At 33.3% G+C, this 21,972-nt stretch overlaps 2 protein-coding genes across 2 annotated transcripts; one reads left to right on the top strand and one right to left on the bottom strand.

The window, feature by feature from the left end:
• Window positions 1-11,709: 11,709 nt before the first annotated feature.
• On the top strand, window positions 11,710-13,006 carry LOC111460699 (uncharacterized protein At5g01610-like). The gene is made up of 2 exons (XM_023103939.1): window positions 11,710-12,331; window positions 12,463-13,006. The coding sequence occupies exons 1-2, from the start codon at window positions 11,888-11,890 to the stop codon at window positions 12,520-12,522; spliced, it is 504 nt and encodes a 167-aa protein (XP_022959707.1). The 5' UTR covers window positions 11,710-11,887; the 3' UTR covers window positions 12,523-13,006.
• A 2,361-nt stretch (window positions 13,007-15,367) lies between these two features.
• On the bottom strand, window positions 15,368-21,972 carry LOC111460695 (fimbrin-2-like). The gene is made up of 14 exons (XM_023103931.1): window positions 21,701-21,972; window positions 21,356-21,526; window positions 20,928-21,169; window positions 20,677-20,848; window positions 20,270-20,308; window positions 20,000-20,068; window positions 19,768-19,884; window positions 19,153-19,364; window positions 18,482-18,637; window positions 18,064-18,263; window positions 17,773-17,930; window positions 17,016-17,112; window positions 16,527-16,618; window positions 15,368-15,862 (listed from the first exon to the last, which is right to left on the bottom strand). Exons 1-14 carry the CDS (start codon window positions 21,785-21,787, stop codon window positions 15,677-15,679), a joined length of 1,998 nt encoding a protein of 665 aa, XP_022959699.1. The 5' UTR covers window positions 21,788-21,972; the 3' UTR covers window positions 15,368-15,676.

Below are 21,972 nucleotides of genomic sequence, written 5' to 3'. Positions count from 1 at the left end.
AAAAAAAAAAAAAAAAAAAAAAAAAAAAAAAACAGTGGTGGGCCCCACAAGGACAGAGGAGTAAGGGGAGAAAGAAATTTGTTTTTTTTTTTTTAATTTTTTGGGAAAAGTGATAATAAAACATCATGCATATTCTACCTTTTTTTTTTTTTTTTAATTGTAGTAATTAAGTTTTTATTATAGAGGAAAAGTAAATTTTATTTATGGTTAAGAAAGAGAGCGGTAAAATGGTAAAATGGTAAAAACCAGTGAGTGAGTGAGGTGGGAGTTTAAATGGTGCATTATGAGAGAACAGTGGGGAGTAGGCGGGGGGTGGCAGGTTGGGTTGAATGGGTTGCGCTGCAAAGTACTTTTACAAGCCCCCACACGCCGACCCCTGTGCTCTTTACCTCGCCTCCCGCTGCTTCCCCCTCCTTTTTTACCCACACAAATTTGTCTCCTTCTTGTCTCTCCCTCTTCACTTCACTGCTACTAAATATCGTCTGGTTTACATTGTTATATATCATCGTCAGTTTCATGATTTTAAAATGTATTTTTTAATGAGAAGTTTCAATATTCTTATAAGGAATATTTCGTTCCCCTTTCTAATCGATGTGAGATTTCACAATCCATCCCTTTGGAGTCAACGTCCTCGTTGACACACTGTCCGGTATCTAACTCTTCTGATACCATTTGTAATAGTCTAAGTCCACCGCTAGTAGATATTGTATGTTTGCCCTCTCCAACCGATGTGCGATTTCACAATCCACCCCTTGGAGATCAGTGTGTTCGTTGGCACACCGCACGATGTATAGCTTTTCTAATACTATTTGTAACAATGTAAGCCTACCACTAATAGATATGGTACGTTTGCCCGCTTACCGCTAGTAGATATTGTATGTTTGCGCAGTGTCTAACTGTTCTAATATCAGTTCAACAGTGTAAACGCACAGCTAGTAAATATTGTTTGTTTTTACATATTACATATTATCGTTAGCTTTACGGTTTTAAAACGCGTATTCTAGGAAGAGGTTTCCCAGCCCTTTAATAAACATTTCGTTCCCCTTTATTTCTTACAGTCTAAGCTCACCGCTACTAGATATTGTCAATTTGTTCAATGTCTAACTCTTCTAATATCATTCGTAACCGTTTAAATCCACAACTAGTACATATTGTTTGTTTTGGCATGTTACATATTATCTTTAGCATTACCGTCTTAAAACGCGTCTTCTAAGAAGAGATTTCTATACTGTTATAAGAAATATTTTGTTCCCGTCTCTAACTAATCTGGGATCTCACAAAACATACTAAAAAGACACGTATTGACGCCGTGAAAGTGAATGAAAGGGTAATAAATTTGTTTCCAAACCAAGTAGATGGTAGGTGGCATATTTAGTGTAGAGGTAGGTAATTTGTATGCTACGGCAAGTGAAAGGAAGTAAAAAGTTAAAAGGTAAAAAGTAAAAAGTAAAAAACTGAATGAGGGGGAGGCTCTGACAAAAGTGTGGCAGGTCATAACCCATACCCTCCTCCCCCTCTAAGCCTTCTTCAGAGGCCTCAGTTCTGAACCATTTTTTTTGTGTGCAGATTTTTACTCTTTCATCTTCCTCCTAACATTCAACTCTCTTTCACTTTCCAAACCTAATATTTTTTCAATATCAATTTTTTATTTTTATTTTTTATAATCATTTAAAAAACTTTATTTATTTTCTTAATTTAAATTTTTTATTTTTCAAATTTAAATTTTAAAACCTACAAAATAAAAATAAAATACAGACCTTCAGATAAATATTTGATAGAGATATATTTAGTGAAAGATATTAAGTAAATTGAAACGACTAGTTTTTTTTTTTATCAGAAGCTTGTGATTTAGTTTTTGATGCAGCAAGTAGAGGCAAACAATTCTTAATTGTTGGTACCAAAAATAAAGCAGCGGATTCAGTAGTCGGGGCTTCAACAAAGGGTCAGTGTCATTATGTTAATAAAAAATAGCTCGGGGGATGTTAACAAATTGGTCTACTACCGAAACGAGACTTCATAAGTTCAGGGACTTGAGAACGGAACAAAAGACAAGGGGGACTCAACCGTCTTCTGAAAGGGATGCTGCTATGTTGAAGAGACAATTATCTCACTTCCAAACATATCTGGGCTGGATTACCCGGTATTGTAATAATCGTTGATCAACAAGAAGAATATCAGGCTCTTCAAGGATGTATCACGTTCGAAATTCCAACTATTTGTTTAATAGATACAAATTGTGACCCAGATCTCGAATATTTTGATTCCAACATTATCCAGTGCTTCCAAAATGGACTTTCTTCCTTCTCTTCAATAAAATCTCGAGTCGATAAATAATAATTTTAATTATTTTTTTTTAAGGTCGGAAATATCTCGAAGTTTGTTCGATAAGGTTCATAAAATGATTAAAAATGGATGAAATGATTGAACATCAAAACTAGAGATCTAAATGGATGATAACATGAATTAATATTTGATTTTTTAATCATAAGTTATGATATAAAAAAGAAGAGTATAGAAGGAAGAAGTATAATTATATTCACTTGTATAAGCTAATAATATTTGGTGGGTAATCATCTAATAATAGATGTAATTAGTGTTTTAGCTTTAATAATACTACTACTACTACTTCAAGCAATTTTTTAAGAATAAAATAATTAAATAGAGATTTAAAGAAAAAAACTCGAAATTCAACGACCTATCCTCCGAATTACTCTCAATTACTATTATGATTCAGCGACCGAAAAGCCAAAAAGCAAGGTGCACAATGTTGGTATAGATAATAATTTTTAATTATAGGAAGGTGCGAGGAAGCTGCCTCTTAAGGAGGTGGATCGTGAGATCCCACGTTGATTGGAAAGAGGAACGAAGCATTGCTTATAAGGACGTGGAAACTTCTTTCTAGTAGACGTGTTTTGATACCGTGAGGCTGATGATGGTATGTAGCGAGCTAAAGTTGACAATATTTGGTAGCGGTGAGCTTGGGCTATTACGATTACTCTAATAATTCTGACATAGTCTCCGTTCATTTATGTCACATGCTGTAATAGCTCAAGCTCAGCTAGCAAATATTGTCTTTTTTTTTTTTTGGGCCTTTCCATGCTCAAACTTGTTGGATGATGAAAGTTCCACACCAGCTAATTTAGGGAATGATTTATAAACAAAGAATACTGTCTCCATTAGTATGAGGCCTTTTGGGGAAGCACAAAGCAAAGCCACGAGAGCTTATACTCAAAGTAGACAATATCATACCATCGTGGAGAGTCGTGTTCGTCTAACATGGTATCAGAGCCATGCCCTAAACTTAGTCGTGCCAATAGATTAGTAAATCCTCAAATGTCGAACAAATGACTCCAAAAGAAAAAGAAGCCAAGTCTCGTCGAAAGCACGAAGGCAGTAAAAAATGACTAAGACTTCAAAGGAGTCGAGTCTCGATTAAGGGGAGACGTGTTTTGTTCGAAAGGAGGTGTTGGATGATGAAAGTCCCACATCAGCTAATTTAGGGAATGAACTCCCACATCGGCTAAAAGGGATCTCACACACGCCCACCAATTTATATGTAGGTTCGTTCTCAAACTACTACATCTTATTGAGAGAGGTACCGCTCTAATACCATTTACGACAATTCGAGTTACCTAGAGTAGCGTAAGGTAAGGAAATGTAGATGTGAATGAGTATTATATAAGAATAATATAATAAGAAAGACCCATAAAGTTTGGTACTTAGCTTCCCTACCATTCTCAAACAAAAGCTGTGTTTTTTATGGCAGTTTTTTGGAAAGAACACCACATGGGTGCCCTAAAGAACCCTGGTGTTTCGTGCTGTTTGTAATTTTTGTAGGGGAGGGTATCCCCTAAGTGTGAACTAAATTTAATTTAGTGCCCTTCTCTCCTCTGACATCCCTCTCTTTTGCTCCTTCCACAGGTCAACACTTAGGACACTTGGGGAAATTCAAAGGCTGCATCAACCAACTTCCCATCCTTTAAAAGCTTATTAAGCATGCATTCACTTCACTACTACTCACCTGTTCTTATGTGCCCTAAAATCGTGTGGCTGTCCTTTTCTTCTAGGGCTGTTCTTCAAACCTTGCCTTTGTTCTTACTTTTGTCCTTGTTCTATTTGTTTAGTATTTTCATTTTTGGAAGATTCAATCAACCTGTTCTTCTTCTTTTTAGACCTTATTTTCTTCTTTTTAGATCATATGTTGGTTGAAGAGAGGAACGAAACATTTCTTATAAGGGTGTGAAAACTTCTCCTTAATAGATGGAATCGTGAAGCTGATGACGATATGTTATGGGTAAAAACGAATAATATTTGTTAGCGGTGGATTTTGACTATTATAAATGGTATCAAAGCCAGACACTGGGCGATATGCTAGCGAGGGCACTGTTCCCTCACGGGGTAGAATGTGAGATCTCACGTTGTTTGGAGAGAGGAACAAAGAATTCCTATAAGGGTGTGAAAACCTCTCCCTAGTAGACGTGTTTTAAAACCGTGAAGCTAACAATGATAAGTAACGAGCCAAAGTGAACAATATCTGTTACAAATGATATCAGAGCCAGACATCAAGTGGTGTACCAACAATAGAGGTGGATTGTGAGATCCCACGTTGGTTGGAGAGAGGTACAGGTACAAAGAATTCCTTGGAAAGGTGTGGAAACCTCTCATGAGTATTAAAACAGTGAAGCTGACGGCCATATATAATGGACAAAATAGACAATATCTGATAAGATGGGCTTAGACTATTACAAGTCCGTTCATTTTTATTATTTTTTCAAATTAACCCATCTACTTTAATAATCATTCCCGTCTTTTTGACATCTTTGTTTGAGTTTATGAGTATTTTTGCAACAATATTGCATCAACACTAGAAATTCTGTGTTACACAAGTCAGGACCTTTTGTCTCTTGAGCAACAACCAGACCGCTATAAAAGTTGGCTAGGCGGTCAGAGCTATGGCTACTCTTTTTTCTTGCTCTAAAAACCCGCTTTGCTCAACTTGAGTTGAAAAGAGACAGATTCACATTCACGTTCTTATTAAAGAACTCCCCGTAATGCTCGTTTTCTCTTACTAAACAAAAGGAACGGTCTCGGAGTCGTTATAATAAAAAACTGTTCCAAGGCCATTAAAAACATGGTTGCTAGGGTTCATTAGCCATATGTCACATTGGGCTATCATTTGTTTTCAGCAAAGGGCTAGATATGAGCTTTTATGGAAGCTTTTGTTTTTAGAAAATTAAAAAAAAAAAAATTACTTTATTGAGATTGGGAATTATGAGTTGAAGAATATTAAAAATAAAATGGAAAAGAAATTAAAATAATAAATTTTAAACTTTTATTTTTATTCAAAATTTAAAATTTAAACTTTTATTTTTATTTTATGATAATATTTCGAAAAACGAAGACTTTTTGGTGATGTGCTATTTAGTTATGATATTGTCTATTCAAAGACGTTTTTGTCCCATCAATAAATAAATAAATATATATATATATATTAAAAGTTAAATACAAAATATTTAAATTTGTTTATAATTTTAATTATACATATATACTTACCACCCACCTTTTAAATTTTTGTGATATTGTAACATTAAATTAAAATTAAAATAAAAAAGTGACTCGGGTCATGTCACAACCCTCCGTGTTTCGATCGGATCTCTTTCACGATGCATTCAAAGCTATCATTCTGGATTTTCCTTCTTAAGTTAGTCTCATTTTTTATGTATTTATCCACGTAAATAGATCGAGCAACAATGATGTTGTCTTCCCCTCTCACAAGGTTAACTCAACGAGCGCGATAACAGTAGAAAATTGTTTCTACATCTTCTTTGATCTTGGATCCACGAGATTTGATAAGGCAACCCTAATCCTCAGCGCAACAATCTAAGCCTTTGTTGAAGCAATGACCATTGAATCAAGTAATTAGCATCTTCTTATATGAAATTTGGATCAGCCAAGAGATAAGACTAGAATTAGATTACCTTTTTACGATCGAAGATCTATAAGCAAGATTTGGAAACCTTGTTCTAAATTGAGTCATTCCACAATCGAACTTGATCAATGGTTGATTGAATGGCTCGGGTGCAATTCTACCACAAGAATCGCTTGAAACATAGAAATGGCAAATATGATGCTCGGATTTCTAAGGGAAACGTCTCAATTTGAGATCTGAATTACATACTTTTACCTAATTTATGAAATTAAAAATACTTCTTTCTAATAAAAGTTGATGTGCTTGGCTAATGCAACAGGTTTGAAATCAATCTCTGCACAGAGGTTCAATCGACGTTTTTTTTAATCTTCTTAGTTATCGTCGCTTCATGGTTGTTCAACGCAAGGTGACTTGTCCATAGTCTGGTTCAGTTGGACTCATTTGGTTCAACCACTTCAACTGGTTCAATTTCAAAGGTATTATTAAGTACGTACTTTTAAGAAAATAAAAGTAGAGATCGGGAATTGACTTTGAGAATAAATATGCAATTTTTCAATCGATAATCAACGATCCTGCAACACTCGTTGTTTGGATAGTCGAGCACAAGCCGACTTGCTTTTGACTTATTTTGAAATAAAAGGATAATCAAAATAAGGTCAACGAACCCATATTGAATGGGTGTGACCTTTTGTAGTGGATCATCTCCCATTTCTTCGATAATAATAATAATAATTGAATTTGGGAACAGAATAAAAACAAAAGGGTTTTATTTTGTTTGTTACTCTCGTGAACCCATGCCCAGCCAAATTCCTCTTCACGGGCCTTTGGTTACCTCACCCATTTCGAATTTTGACTTTTTAATCATAAATATATATTTTTTACTTAATTTCAATTAAATTTTATGACTTAAATCATTCCTAATTAATCATAAATTATAATTATTTTAAATCAATCTACAACGGTTCGTGAACAGCATCAGGTCGAGTTGAGACATTTTTTAGATTTAATTTAATTGTTCGAATCCTAAATTTTTTTAACAAAAATAACTCTTATTAAATAATAAAACCAACCATAAATTTTTTGAATTGGGTTGGTTCGAGCTATTTATTCAAATTTTTATTTTTAACCTAAGTAAAAAATATAAAAAATATCTATTTATTTATTTAAATATAATCAAATCCAAATAATAGGAGAACATATTTGAGTTATATATCAATTTCATTGTAAAAATGAATGGTTGATTTTCCGTCTCACCAATAAATAAATAAATAAATAAACATTCACGGGAACTTAACTTGTGGCTCTTCCTTCTCCTCCACTTCCTTTAACTCATATATATAAACAACTCAATTCCTTAACGCTCATACACAAACACACTCAAAATTTGCTCTACACAACACAAAAGAGATGGCTCAAACCACGGCGACGACGATGGTGATGGCAATGACGATGGTGATGCTAGTGAGTTTATCGGGGGCATTGGCGGAAATGGACGTGTGCGGTGTGAGCCAGGACGGTCTCACGGCGTGCAAGCCGTGGGTGACGAAGCCATGCCCTACCGAGCTGCCACCGGCCGCTTGTTGCGACGGTCTCTCCAAGGCTGACTTCGGTTGCTTTTGCAACTATAAGCACTCACTCGTGCTGCCCTCGCTCGGGATTGACCCCGATCTTGCCCTTGCCTTGCCAGCCAAGTGCAGCCTCCCCAACAGCCCCTCGTGCTGAAGGGCTTATGATATTGGGTCTCACTTATCTTAAAAAAATTGTGTTTTTATGTATTTTATCGATGTATTTTGTTTTTTAACTAAGTCAATGTGTATTTTATTTGCTTATGCTCGGTTGGTTAATTGTACTTTGTTCAATAGAATTGTTATTTATCTCGTTAATTCATATTTCTGAAATATAATTTTCTATAATTTTTTAAGTATATATTGGATAGGCCTGAAAGAGCGAAGGCCCAAAATGAAGGCCCAGTAGAGAAAGGCCCAAAAGAGAACGGGCAACAGAGATGCCCAATATAGAGAGGCCCAATATAGAGGGCCAAAAGATAGGCCAAAAAGAGAGGCCCAATATAGAAATGCCCAAACGAGAGGCCCAATATATAAGGCCCAAAAAAGATGGCCCAATATAGGAAGGCACGAAGCGAGGCCCAATATGGTGAAGGCCCAAAAGAGGCCCAATATATATGGCCCAAAAGAGGCCCAATTTAGGAAGGCCCAAAAGAGAACGGGCAACAGAGATGCCCAATATAGAGAGGCCCAAAAGAGAGGCCCAATATAGAAGGCCCAAAAGTAGGCCCAATATAGAAATGCCCAAAAGAGAGGCCCAATATAAAAATGCCCAAACAATAGGCCCAACATATAAGGCCCAAAAAGAGGCCCAATATAGGAAGGCCCAAAAGAGAGGCCCAATATGGAATGCCCAAAAGAGAGGCTCAATATATAAAGGCCCCAAAAAAGATGGCCCAATATATAAAGGCCCAAAAAGATTGCCCAATATAGGAAGGCCCAAAAGCGAGGCCCAATTTACAAGCCCAAAAGATGGCCCAATATATAAAGGCCTAAAAGAGAGGCCCAATATATAAAGGCCCAAAAGGTGGCCAATATAGGAGGCCCAAAAGCGAGGCCCAATATGGAAATGCCCAAAAAAGAGGCCCGATATATGAGGCCCAAAAAAGATGGCCCAATATAGGAAGGCCCAAAAGAGAGATCCAATATGGAAAGGCCCAAAGAGAGGCCCAAGAAAAAGTAAAAGTTCAAAGCCCATATTATAGTTATTAACTTTCAAAGTTGAGAGAGAAGCAAGCATCGTGCTGGCAAAAGACAGGTCCACGTAAGCATGTTAAAGTTTTTTTTTTTACTTTGAATCTTAATTAAAGTCTGGTTCTTCAAAAAGTTAATAGATCAAATTTTCGAAAGTTTCATATCGAGTAGTATTTTCCGTTAATAACTCACTAACCGACTGAATAAAATAAAAATATATAAATGAACTAAGACCACGTCTAAATGAGAGACGTGGATTGAAGTAGGAGATGTGTTGAATTTATTATTTAACAAGAGTTATTTGGGTTGAAAAAACTTGACAATTGAATTGAATCTAAAAAAATGTCTCGATCCAACCCGATCAAATGATTCATTGGTTTTTCTTTTTCTTTTATCAAAAGTGTTCCAAACCAAATAATTTGAAAGTTCATAATTAAGATTCAATAAAATTGGATTAAAAAGTTAAAAATGGTAATTAACTCACTAAAGCTTGAGGATAATGTAACTTTTATTAGATTTTCCAGTGGTGTGTGTTTTACTTAAAGTTGTCTAATGATCCCTGTTTGTTGGGAATATATTTTACATTACCCTCCAAATATTTCCATTTATTTATTTATTTATTATGTATAACTGGATAAAGGGTGGATTAAATTATGCTCGAAATTTTATAATTTTTTTTTTTAGGTAAATCCGAAAATTTAAACCTCCTTTGAATGAGTTATATTTAAAAAATAAAATAATTTTTTTATTAATATTTGAAGACTAAAATAAATTTGGTAAATTTTAGAAATAAAAGTAAATTGTAGGGACTAAAGCTATATATATTTTAATTGAATAAAAATGATAATTAGATATTTGAGGTATAAATAAAACTTATTATTGAAGCCCTAATATTGAATTATGGATTAAGAACATCATAATTAGAACACAATTATTATGGGAATAAAATATGTTTTAAAAAAAGTCCATTAAAAATAATTATATTTTCAAAATAAATAACCAATGTTGGGTTAACCGGTAATAGTTAAAATAAATTATTATTTTTTTTAAGGTTAAATAACATTATTATTATTGTTATTATTATTAATTATTAGTACTACCCCTACAATTATTATTATTATATGATAAGACAAAACTATATTAATTATTGATGATAAATAATTAAAAGCCTCCAAACTTCAATCCTTTTGTCACCTTTCTTGTCTATTTCCCTTTTATCTCTTCAGATTTGTTTTGGATTTGAGTAATTAATTGCATGCTATGATTATGAATCAACAGTAACGATCAAGCCCACCGCTAATAGATATTGTTCGCTTTAGTCCATTACGTATTGTCGTCAACCTCATAGTTTTAAAACCCTAAAACCCTTATAAGAAATGTTTCGTTTTCTTCTTCAAACGATGTGGGATCTCACATGGATGACCCCCAGACCACATTCGATTGAAAAGACATAGACTACACGACACAGCTGAGAATGTGACCATAATTGGGTATGAAACAGTGATCATTCAACTGGTGACTAGAAATCAAAATACCGATCGTCTATGATAGCTGTGAATATTTTTTGAAATTTAGCTAAAATATAAATTAGCTTAAAAATAATTCACGATACACACGTCATGGATTAAATCGTTAAAAATATCGAACGGCTAAAAATGAACTTAAATAGAAAGAAAAAAAAGGAAAAATAATAATTGTGATGTTAATTTGTTTGTTTGGTTCCTTATGATCATCCTAATAGGATAAGCATGGCGACGAGGGCCACGAAGCTTTTTCAACAATGCTTATCTGGCATTTGGATCACATTTTCCACGCGCTGACATGTCGCGCGTCATGTTAGTATTTGTCAATTTTCCAGACGAGTGCCAGTTGGCATCCTCGGTGGAGTCCAGCTAATAACACTCTAATCCGTCTTCCACGCGCCACTCTTCATCTCCCTCCTCTTAAATTCTTATTTTTCAATTTTAATTCATTTTTTAAAATAAAAAGGTTTTATAAAAATATTAATGAAATGTGATACAATTATCCATAATTTTTATTTATGAAAATTAATTATACACATAAAACATTTAAATTAATAAATAATTTTTTTACAATTTTTTATAATTTTAAACTTTAATTTTAATTTTGCCTCTTTTCAAATTTTTATTTTTTTAAAATGTATATTATATAATTAATATGTAAATAAAAAGTAACAATTAATTTTTAATTTTAAAATTTTAAAATATATCATTAATATTTAAAAAACCATTAGATTCATTTATTTATTTGTTTTTATATACTTCTTACATTTCAAGTATTGAAAAATAAAATAAAAAATTTATTTTTAACACATTAATATTTATTAATAGTATTATTCAAATATATTAAAAAAAAAAACACACACACACATGGAAGTGTAAAAGGAAAGCAATATGATTTTTGCAAGCAATATATTGCGTCTTCAATTAATAATTATTGACTTTTTTGGGGTATAAAAATGAATTTTGCATTTATTTTTTTAATAAAATATAAGCCAATAGGTAAAATTTTATTTTCCAATGGAATAAAAATAAACGCAAATTATTTATAATTTTTATTATTTAATTTTGATAAAATAAATATTTTTTTTAATAAAAAAGAAGGGACGCTGTTAGGGTGATTAGGTATCAAATGGGATCCCAAATTTTAGTATGAATCCCGAGCCCGATTCATAACATTTTAAGTTTCATTAGAAAATTGTCTTATTTTTAAATAAAAAAAATTAATTTTGATTATAATGCAACAAAACAATTTTATTATTTAAGTACGTATAAAAGAAATAAAAAAAAAGATATAATAATATTTTATTAAAAGTATTTTTCTAAAAAAAAATGAAAGAATAATTTTTTTAAATTTAAATTTAAAATTTTAACAATTAAAAAACAAATTATATAAATATTATTAAAGCTCGACATATCATGTTAGTTAGAACACACAAAAATGGCGTAGAATTTGGAGTTATAGCGAACAGATATATATATATATATATATATTCATAATTGAAGAATTGTTGTAATGACGACCCCACCCTTCTCTCTCACTCTTCGCCAATAATTGAAATCCACCATTCTTCTTCTTCTTCCTCTGCTCTCACTTTCAATCTCCATTGTTAATCTACTGCAGCTTTCTCCGAATTTCTCCACTACGCATCTTAGATTTCTCCTTTTCCTGCATCGCCATGCTCTTCCTCTTGTTCTTTTTCCTCTACTTCACCCCTTCAATGGCGGCGGAGCCTCGTGTGGTCATCACCTCTGATTCGAAGTCCATTTACGATGTTCTTTCAGCTCACGGCCTTCCCAAGGGTCTACTTCCCAAAGGTATTAGGGATTACGAATTCCATGAGGAGAGTGGGCGGTTCGTGGTGTTCTTGGATCGGGAGTGTAATGCGATGTTCGAGAATCAGCTGCATTACGAGACCAATGTTACGGGCACTTTGAGTTATGGTCAGATCGGTGCCTTGTCGGGGATTTCGGCTCAGGATCTCTTCTTGTGGTTTCCTGTTAAGGGCATTCGCGTCGACATTCCGAGCTCTGGTGTTATTTATTTTGACGTTGGTGTTGTTTTCAAGCAATTCTCTCAGTCCCTCTTCGAAACCCCTCCCGAATGCGTTTCGGCTTCCAAGGTCTTGATCTACTTCTTCATTTTCTCCTTTCTCTCTTTCATTACTGTATCATATATTGTATGGTTGTTTGGTTTCAATTCGATTCAATTTATTAGAGCTTTGGAATTTGATTCAATTTGATTCATATGCAGAATCAACACAGGAAAATTGGGAACCGATTTGTTGAGTCAGGTTCAGTGAAAGTGGCTTGAAATTGCCATTGAAACAAAAGGAAAAAAAGGCTCAAAGGAGGGAGGAATCCTGCTATTCATTGTATATGTCATCAAAGCATATATATTATGGTTCTTTACACATATCATTCAGAGCAGAGTCAGAGTCTGAGAATTTCTGGTTTGTGTGAGGAATTGGAAAGGAAGGAAGAAGGGGAAGAAGAAGCACATTTGGTTCGTAGAAATTTTTGTTTGGGGGGAGATTGCAGCAAGGTAGGTGGAGTTCAGGTGAAAAATCTACACATTTCTTTTCAATAATCTTCAGAAATTTTGGTGTATTGTTGTGAATATTATCATTATCTTTATCATTATTGTTATTATTACAGTGGCTGTAATGATTTTGTTTCTTTTTTTGTCTGGAATGCAAATTCTCTGCAATAAACATGTCAAGAATAGAGTGTTTTCTTGGTTTTATACCGATTTCTTGTTTGCCAATGAGTTCTATAATCGCATATCAGTGTTGCAATGGGAATTGTCATTCTTGTCAGCATTAGTAAAACATTTTCTGTGATAGATGTCTGAAACTTGATATAAGCAGTAGTTTTTGTGCTCATTTTCTAGCTTTTACTTCCTTTGTTTGTTTGTTTGTTTGTTTGCATGCAAAGTGATACTCAATGGCTTGCTTGACTATGAAAATGGGTAACAAAGTGATACTCAATCGCTTGTTTGACTATGAAAATGGGTAACTTAGTGATACTCAATGGCTTGCTTGGCTATGAAAATGGTATTTTACCGTAGTGTTCGAATGCTGTTGAGCCTTTTTCTTTGGTGATAGACCTACCTACCCAGATAGAGGACTAGAATTCATTAGAGCGGTTGTAATAGCCTAAATCCACTTTCAGTAGATACTATCATATTTGGAGTTTCCCTCTCGGACTTCCTTTCAAGATTTTTAAAACGCATCTGGGGAGAGGTTTCCACAATCTTATAAAAAATGCGTCGTTTCCCTCTTCAATCGATATGGGATCTCACAATCCTCCCACTTCAGGGTTCGGTGTCCTCACTGGCTCTCGTTCCCCTCTAAACCACATGTTTTAGTTTCTCTCTTCTACATCCAATGTTATAAAACCTCTAGTTATACCATACTAACATCCTTGAACGATTTCTCAGAGTTTAGGCTAGCAAATTGTAGCACTTTGTTCATCAAAGTGGAGATGGGTTTAGTATCACTTTTGGAATTAATTTCTTTATAGCCTTCCCCCTTCCTAAACAACTCCAAAAGAATGTGTTTTTAGTGATAAGACTTAAATTAATGCTTCTTTTAAACGTGCTTACTGTTGAACTTTGATGGTAGATTCATTTGAATCAGTTTGTGACTTAAAGTTGTGTTTCTTAGGATATAGATACTTCGATTGTATTATTCAATGATTACCTATTGAGTTAATTTCTGATCTATTCGAAAATTTTATTGAAATCTTTTTAAAGTATAGTGATCGATAAATAAGATAGATGAAAGTTTGAAATTCTCGACCAATAGGAAACATGACACGTAGCATAAATAGAAGCCCTCGTAAAGGTTTATAGGTTAAAAAAGTAATGAATTCATGCCCAAAAAGCATGGAAGTGTTAATTTTTTGCTTCTTTATTTGACTGTGAAGTCTATATCAAGACTTGTGTGATGTTCATCTCTATATGGCTAAAAGGCTCGACTGCTCAACAACTCCACCAAACATGAAGTGATGAAATCTCTCTCTCTCTCTCTCTCTCTCTCTCTCTCTTTCATTTTCTCTTCTCTTATGTGTCATGATGTTATTGTTGTAATTTTGCTAAACATGTTGGGCATTAATTCAAGAGTAATGTGTTTTATGGATGAGACAAAATCATGGTATTTGATGCAAATAATGCTTAAAGTTGGGTTGGATGTATAAATTTGAATATGTCCAGGGACTGTATGATGCCAACAACAAAGGCTCTTTCTTATTTTCTATGGAGGACTTACCAATTAATTTTCATTTTGGAAGTTTGCTGTGATAGTCCTACAAATAATAATATTGCAATTTATGTTAGGTTTGGTTGGATTGGATTAAATTTCGATGATTTTTTTATTGTTTTTTTTATAAATAATTATGAATTATGAAGAGAGTGGGCTGAAAAAGTTGAAGATTTATATATATCTTGTAGTTTTGATATCGATATAAATGGTAAATCATTATTTCCATTAGATTATAAAAAAATCGATGAATATAACAAAAATATCAATAAAAACGGATGTGGTTTTAATTTTAATACTTTGAAAGGGGTTAAATATTTCATATCCAAGATTGGAATTAAAATTTGAAATCGAGAATCATCTCTTAATAGTCTCAACGGGTCTTTTTATCATGTTTCATCCTCATTCATGTACTTCTAAAATAAATTTTCAGGAGATGACTAAACATAAGATTGTTCTAAACCAAGAACATCAGTTTTGAAATTTCTATGATGCCATCGAAAGAGTTAATGCATCTTAGCAACTATAAATTATATTAAAAAAAATTTAAACATAATTTTATATCATTAGAATCAATCTCCTCCCAATATGATTTTAGTTATCTATGTACCTTTCATTTACTCGGGTGTTACAATCTAAAGAATATAAAATTCATGTACTCTTCATTCACTCGAGCGTCACAATCTATTACACATAAAATTCATCAATATAACACATAAAATTCATGTACCCTTCATTTACTCGAGCGTCACAATTTATAAAACAGAAAATTCATATACCCTTCATTTACTCGAGCATCACAACTTATAACACATAAAATTCAAGCTAATTTGACACCTTCGGAGTCACCTCGATTGCGATATAATATAAAAAAAAGAGTAAAAAGAGTAGAGATCGTACAAGAAAATGCAATAATAATAGAGATACAGTATGGGTGAAGAACCCAAACAAAAAAGAAGCATTCAAAATGCAAAGATTTGTTGAAAAATAACCGTTGGGGGAGGGAACTAAAAAACTATTCACAGATCACAGCTTCTGCAGCAAGCAGAAGAAATTTCCTTTTAAAAAACACTTTGGTTTTCTTCCTATAATTACCCATTTGCCACTACACATATTCCTTTGCAATCACAAATTCCAATTGAAAATTAAACAACTAAAAAAATGTAATCATCATTGGAATTCGGCCTACTTTCTTTTTTTTTTTGTTTAGATATTACCATTTTCATCTGCTGATGACTCGGAGGCTGAGTCATCTGTTGTGGAAGTGGAAATGACCTCTGATTGGATGCTGTTTTCGCTGTCTGAACACACCGATGCTTTATCATCGCCCCGTTGTTTCAAGAACCAATACATGATACTTGCAGTTAAGGTGAGGATCATCTTTTGATTCACCTAATAATAAATAGTACACAAACAAAAAATTCAATACTAATTCTATATTAACATCTGGTAATTGTAGAGAAATGGTGGGAGATTTAACCCAACAACTTTTAAATCCTACAAAGAAAATTATTTAAACCATATTTATCTAAAATATTAAATGGTAGGAAATTAATGCTGTTGTTGAGCTTCCTCTATCACTTCATTCTTTTAATAGTTTGTTAAGGTTAATAGCCTAATGTTAATAACATCGTATGTTTTTTATGAAAAGCATTAAATTGTTGGTAATGAGTATAATATTATAACAAAAATATATTCTCATTTATAAAGTAATTTTTAAATATATTATATTGATTTCACTCCTGATTTTTCTTTTTCTTTTTTTAGTCAAATTTTGAGATTTTGATGTGATTATTACTCTCCAATAGTTTATTCATTAAGTTGAGGATGGTTGGGAATAAGTGATTGGTTAATTTAGGGAATGATAGTGGATTTATAAGTAAGGAATATCCATTGGTACGAGGCCTTTTGGGGAAGCCTAAAGCAAAACCACAAGAGCTTATGCTTAAAGTGGAAAATATCACACAATTGTAGAAAGTCGTGATTCCTAACACATTCGTTATTCATTTTTTCTCCAAAAAGAACTTGAGTGAGAAGAAAAAGTTCAGTTGAGTACCTCAGTGATGTCTTCAGGAAGCAAAAATATGGAACATCCAAGCTTCCTCGCAATGCTAATGATGTAAGTTGCGTTCATCTTTTTCTCCTCGTCTATGGTCGTGATGATTAAAGGAAGAGAGCAAAATATTAGAAAATTAGTGGACACGTGGGGATGTCTTTTCCTTAGTATATTATCAAACAACGTTTCGAATTTAAAATTACTAACTTTAAAAGATATCTACAAAATCTTTATGTTTTCTGTCATGAATTTGAACAGCTGTATAAATCAAACCTTAGTCTTGGTAGAGAAGTTCTTGTTTGATCATCATTTTGAGGTTTTTCTTTCCACTTTGAAAAACAATTTTATTTGTTTTAAAATTACTAACTTTAAAAAACAAATTCATTTGTAAAACATAAAATCTTTGTCGTATTTTAGATAGCAAAAAGTTTCAAAAGATTCATTTTTATTTACTATGTAAAATAATGCATCATAAAAGCAATAGCATACCGGTGATTCCTTTGGTAACAAGACTCCAATTGACAACTCTTGGTTGCACCGAACTAAGAAGCTCCAGGAAAAATGTTCCATTCGACAAACTTTTGTCCTGTAGATTGCATATTATGAATATAACAATAAGTGATTGAGTATCATCAATAACGGCATTAAATCTAAATATCTTTGAACTTTTTTTTATTTTCAAGATAAAGGATCAGAGGTTTGTTCATTGAAAACAATTAATGTTTCAATCGTAGTTTAGTATTTGTACTTCCATACTATATATTTATTAGCCCCTCAATTTTTAAATGCTTTCTAAGGAGGTAAATTTCATTAATTGTTCAAAAATCAAAATTGTTTTAGAACCTAACACTTAACCTAATATACTATAAACATTTGTCTGGGTATACATTCATTAAAAATCTGAATAAAAAATTTGTTAATGCTAACTTGCTAGCCACTAAATTGTTATTTTTGTGTAATGTTCCAAAACTAATACAATATGTTGAAAGTTTATGGATTAAAATATAGTAAAAAACATCCCCGAGAACAAAATAGAACAAGTAAACAAATAATTAAACTTTGGAAAAAAAAAATAAAAAAATAAAAAAATAATCAAACTTCATCATTTAAAACTTAATAATCATGTGCACTTCTAAAGAAATAATCATAACTTTGCCTCCAAAAGCTCTAATCAGCACTAATCTGACTATCTGAGATAATTGGAATCTAAGGTCTTTCAAAAAGAACCATGTATAGAAAACAGTACCTTAAAACTATCCATGCGACACTGGCTTCCAGAACTTCTGACTTTGTTATTTGCCCATTGCAAAATATCAGCATCAGTGATTTCCTTTCCAAAGGAGTGGAATCTTAAGTTCTTTAGAAGTTGAAGGATGTTGTATCTCATCAATTGCCACAAGTAAGCTGAAAAGAAAGCCAAAAATCTTTATCTGAGAGTATGTTAAGCCAAAAATTCTTGAATATATGTCAAACTATGTTGAAAAATCATCTGTGGTAGTTATGTCTGTGTAACAGATGACAAAATTGACTGGCTTACCCAATATCAATTTTTTATTCCCTTGCACGATATCATTTCCAGCGATATTAACCAAAGAGAACTTCAATTGCTTCCCTATTTTGACAACTTGGTTGCAGTTTTCTACTTTTCTAAATGGCATTTTAATGGGAGGCTTATTTGCAATCTTCCAATTAACAATTCCTGGGGACACCTTGTCTAGCGTCTCAAGAAGAATCCACCTGAAAAGTAAAGGGAAAAAGTATTTCTTTCACAGTTAATATTATTATTTGTTGGCAATATTTTCGAAAACGAAATTTCTTCGGTGTTGAAAAATCAAGGATTCCGAGATTTACTCTGATATGGTACACTAACTCGAAAGAACAATCAAGTAAATAATATTTTATCCTATTTTAGGACAAGATAAAATGATGTAGGTAGTGATAAAAATAAAATTTACCCATTTCTAAGATCCTCAAAGACATTATTGATATAACTTGAGTGCCCCATGCTATTTATCCATAAACGGAATGCTCCCTCTTCTCTGGAAATTTGAGAGTCATCTGGCATAGTCTCTAGAAAAGATATCTGCTTTGTCTGCGTAGATAGCCCATTCCTACAAATTATGGTAAATAGCATCAACATTTTAACGATACTAGAAAGGAAACAAGAAGGTATAAAGCGAGCATGCGACAACAAATAAAAAATTGAAGTCTAGTTAAGAGGAAGTTAATGGAACCAAAAAAATAAAAAGACATACTGAAGTCCAAATTACAGGTTATTTTAAATAGAATTTGGTTATTCATCCTCCACTTGTCTCAAAAGCCTTTTCAATCCACAATCTTTAATATACCAACAAAGTATGTGTGCATTTAGTAGCATATCCACAGATAAATAGTTACATTACATGTGCCTTTTGTTGGTATATACGCACGTATAGCATGCATGTTAGAACTTAATTTTGCATTCATGTCATGTTTATATGTCTATTTAGCAGAAAAGCACAAAATAAACTAGCACAGTCTCGCATAGCTCTAGAATGAACTTTCACCAGAGAAAATAATGCATAGAACTGGATTGTACAAATAAGAACCATATGCAGCTCTGCTTAAGGATTAGATTCTTTCTCACCTATGCTGAAAGATGTGAGCAACGAAAGCGAGGTTCAAATTTGGTGAACCTTCCACAATATCTCTAGCTGTGAGATATCTTTTGCAACCCATCTTATCTGCATGTTCAAGGACCAACTTTGCTCGTTCTAAAGGATCTTTCACTGTCAATATTGATGGATTACTGTGCTCAGGTGCAAGAACTTTTAAAAGGTAAGCATATGCTTCTGCATCCTGCAGGACAGATATCTCACATGTTCAAGAAATAAAAAGCAAACTATAGAGGGAAAATAAAAATATACACTATTTATATTTCATGCTCTGGTATGGGTCTTTGAATATCCTACTAGAAAATATTAAATGCGAACTTCTTTATCAGCATAATGTACTAGTAATCAAATAGAAATACTGCTTTCTAATGCCCTACAGGTTGATACCAACAGCTTCCAATTGAGATTGGAAAGATAACTGTACGAGTTATGCATAAGAGCTATAAATTAACAGTAATGTCAACTCTTAAATTTGCAAGCGTAGATCAAGTAACCAAGTTAGATCAGTATTATAGTATAGAGAAGATATTGAACAAATCTTAAAATAAGAAATATTTTTAAATAAAAATGCTTAGCATCATTTCTACCTTTATGTCAGAAGAGAAGTTTGTAACTGTCTTTTTGTATCCTCCTTTCTTAAGTTGAAAATTCATCCACCTCAATAATATCTTTTCTGGAGGTAGGCTCATCAACTCTTCCACGTCCTGGCAGTTAGAGAATTCAATAATGTCTTCCAAATAATCTGCTGCTAAAAGATTTGTAGAAGTAAAGCTTTCTGTAACAGAGCATACTATATAATTCAAAGGCCATCATCATTACCTTACTATCATCAACCAACTCCACCAACTGAGGGGTCTTTTTGAGGTTGAGGTCTGCCAATAATTGTATCTGGTACGATAACCATTAGGACAAGTGAATTAATCTAAACATTAAACTTGCAAATGTTTAACACAGAAAAGTAATGATAATTAATCTATGGTAAACACCAGTGTAAACAATATAATGTTCGAAGTTTCTATACATATAAATTATTATTAATTTTTTTTAAAAAAAAGAACATAATGTTAAAGGCTCGTCGCAGCATTTTACCTTAATAATCTGAGATATAAGTCCAAGTACAAGATGCCGCTGCAAATGAAAACGGATAATTTAGAACTCATACCGATCAGTGAAGTTGTAAAATTACTCAGAAGACCATTCCAAATTAACGAAATTTCTTGATAATTTAGAACTCATACCGATCATTAATCTGTATAGCTTCCAACATACAGATTAATCATCTTAAAATCCTACAATTCCGTTAATTCATCCCATTAACCAATACCTAAAAAATTATGTTGAGTGTCAAACCCCATAAATGTAATTTGCTTCCCACTTGTTCCTAAATATTGATAAATTTTCACTTTCTAAATATTCGAAGTTGAATGGTATGGAAAATTTAGTAGAAATAATTTCTTGACTGTGTTTATTATGATAGCAAAGGGAAATATGCATACCCTTCCTTCAATAAAATCCTGTGTTCCAATATTTACTACGGTACATCCAATGGCCTTGGCAGAGTTGAGGCAAAGTGTATGATTTTCATTTCTTTCCCAAGGATTAAGCACAGCCTTGGTATTGATTGCACGATCATCAATAGTTCCAGGAACTGCCACATTGATGAGTTTACTGTATTCACCAATAACAGAATTTGTCATTGTAATCGAATCCAATCAAGTTAAGAATACTGATGATACTGAGAACTTACCAGAGAAGAACTCCGTCCTTCGCAATCTCAAATAGATTGTTCGTGGAAGAGTCTATGGGGAGGTATCTCTTAAGAAATTTATCTTGTGAAAGGTAATTGTTGATATGTGCGACATAAGATGCCTTCTCCGATTCGCTAATTGTATGAAGCAAAGTAGTGGTGGCGGCCTTGAGAAACGCCGATGAATTTTTCGCACCACTTCCAGTTCTAGCACTTGCATGAGCTTGCAATTTCAGATAAACCTACCATGTTTATAAAACAATCATCAAATGATACATCCGAATTTCCATTTCTTTCTTTTCAACATTTTCGTCGGAAATCTTTTTAGATATATTGGACATGAACATCATCTCACAGTCCCGCTCTATCTCTCAAAACCAAACAAAGAAAAGCAGAAGAGCGTGTAAAACAAGGTTAGTACAGCATACTTTAAGGAAGAATTCGTAATCGACTTCATCATCCTGATTCTGATACAAATCTTGAATAAAGGAAGCTCTCTCCTTCTCCGTAAGATTCTCCCCGACAACTTTAAGCCTCGACATCTTGGAAGCCAAGTCTCCAAGCGTAAGCCTCCCGTTCTCTCTCTTCATACTCATATACTGCAAAATCCAATCAGATCCAAACCAACAACACTAAGAACCAATCATCTCAACACCAAAACAGCCAAAACATAAACCAAAAACGAATCCAGAATGCCAGAGAGCACAAAACAAAAGGCACCAGAACTCACACACAAGAAGAATGAAAACAAAAGAAGGAGAGAAGTAACATACATGAGACTTGAGGCTCCGGAGCTCGACTTGAGTGAACTGATTCTGGAGCCATGGATCTGAGACGAGAACGCCAACGTAGCCCGACATGGCTCCGGTTTCAGTGACGATACTGATAACAATTCTCCTCTTTCTTCCTCAGAAATCAGAGAATGGAAGAAGAAGGAGAAGAAGAATGGCGAATGGCGATGGTAGGCCAAAGCTTGGAAGCTGTCAGAATTTCAAAGTTTGTTAGGGGAGGAGAAAGAAAGAATTCAAATAATGACTTCACTATC

This window comes from Cucurbita moschata, unplaced genomic scaffold (assembly GCF_002738365.1).
Source record: "Cucurbita moschata cultivar Rifu unplaced genomic scaffold, Cmos_1.0 Cmo_Scf00024, whole genome shotgun sequence".
In the NCBI taxonomy this organism is placed as follows: Eukaryota; Viridiplantae; Streptophyta; class Magnoliopsida; order Cucurbitales; family Cucurbitaceae; genus Cucurbita; species Cucurbita moschata.
Note: the sequence above shows the minus strand (reverse complement) of the source record. Positions and strands in the feature narration are given on the sequence as shown.

Coding starts and splice junctions, on each gene's coding strand:
- LOC111460699 (XM_023103939.1), top strand. CDS start 11,888: ATGCTCTTCCTCTTGTTCTTTTTCCTCTACTTCACCCCTTCAATGGCG. Junction 12,332..12,462: donor AATGCGTTTCGGCTTCCAAG/GTCTTGATCTAC, acceptor ATTCATATGCAG/AATCAACACAGGAAAATTGG.
- LOC111460695 (XM_023103931.1), bottom strand. CDS start 21,787: ATGTCGGGCTACGTTGGCGTTCTCGTCTCAGATCCATGGCTCCAGAAT. Junction 21,170..21,355: donor ATTACGAATTCTTCCTTAAA/GTATGCTGTACT, acceptor TAAACATGGTAG/GTTTATCTGAAATTGCAAGC. Junction 20,309..20,676: donor AGGATTTTATTGAAGGAAGG/GTATGCATATTT, acceptor TTTCATTTGCAG/CGGCATCTTGTACTTGGACT.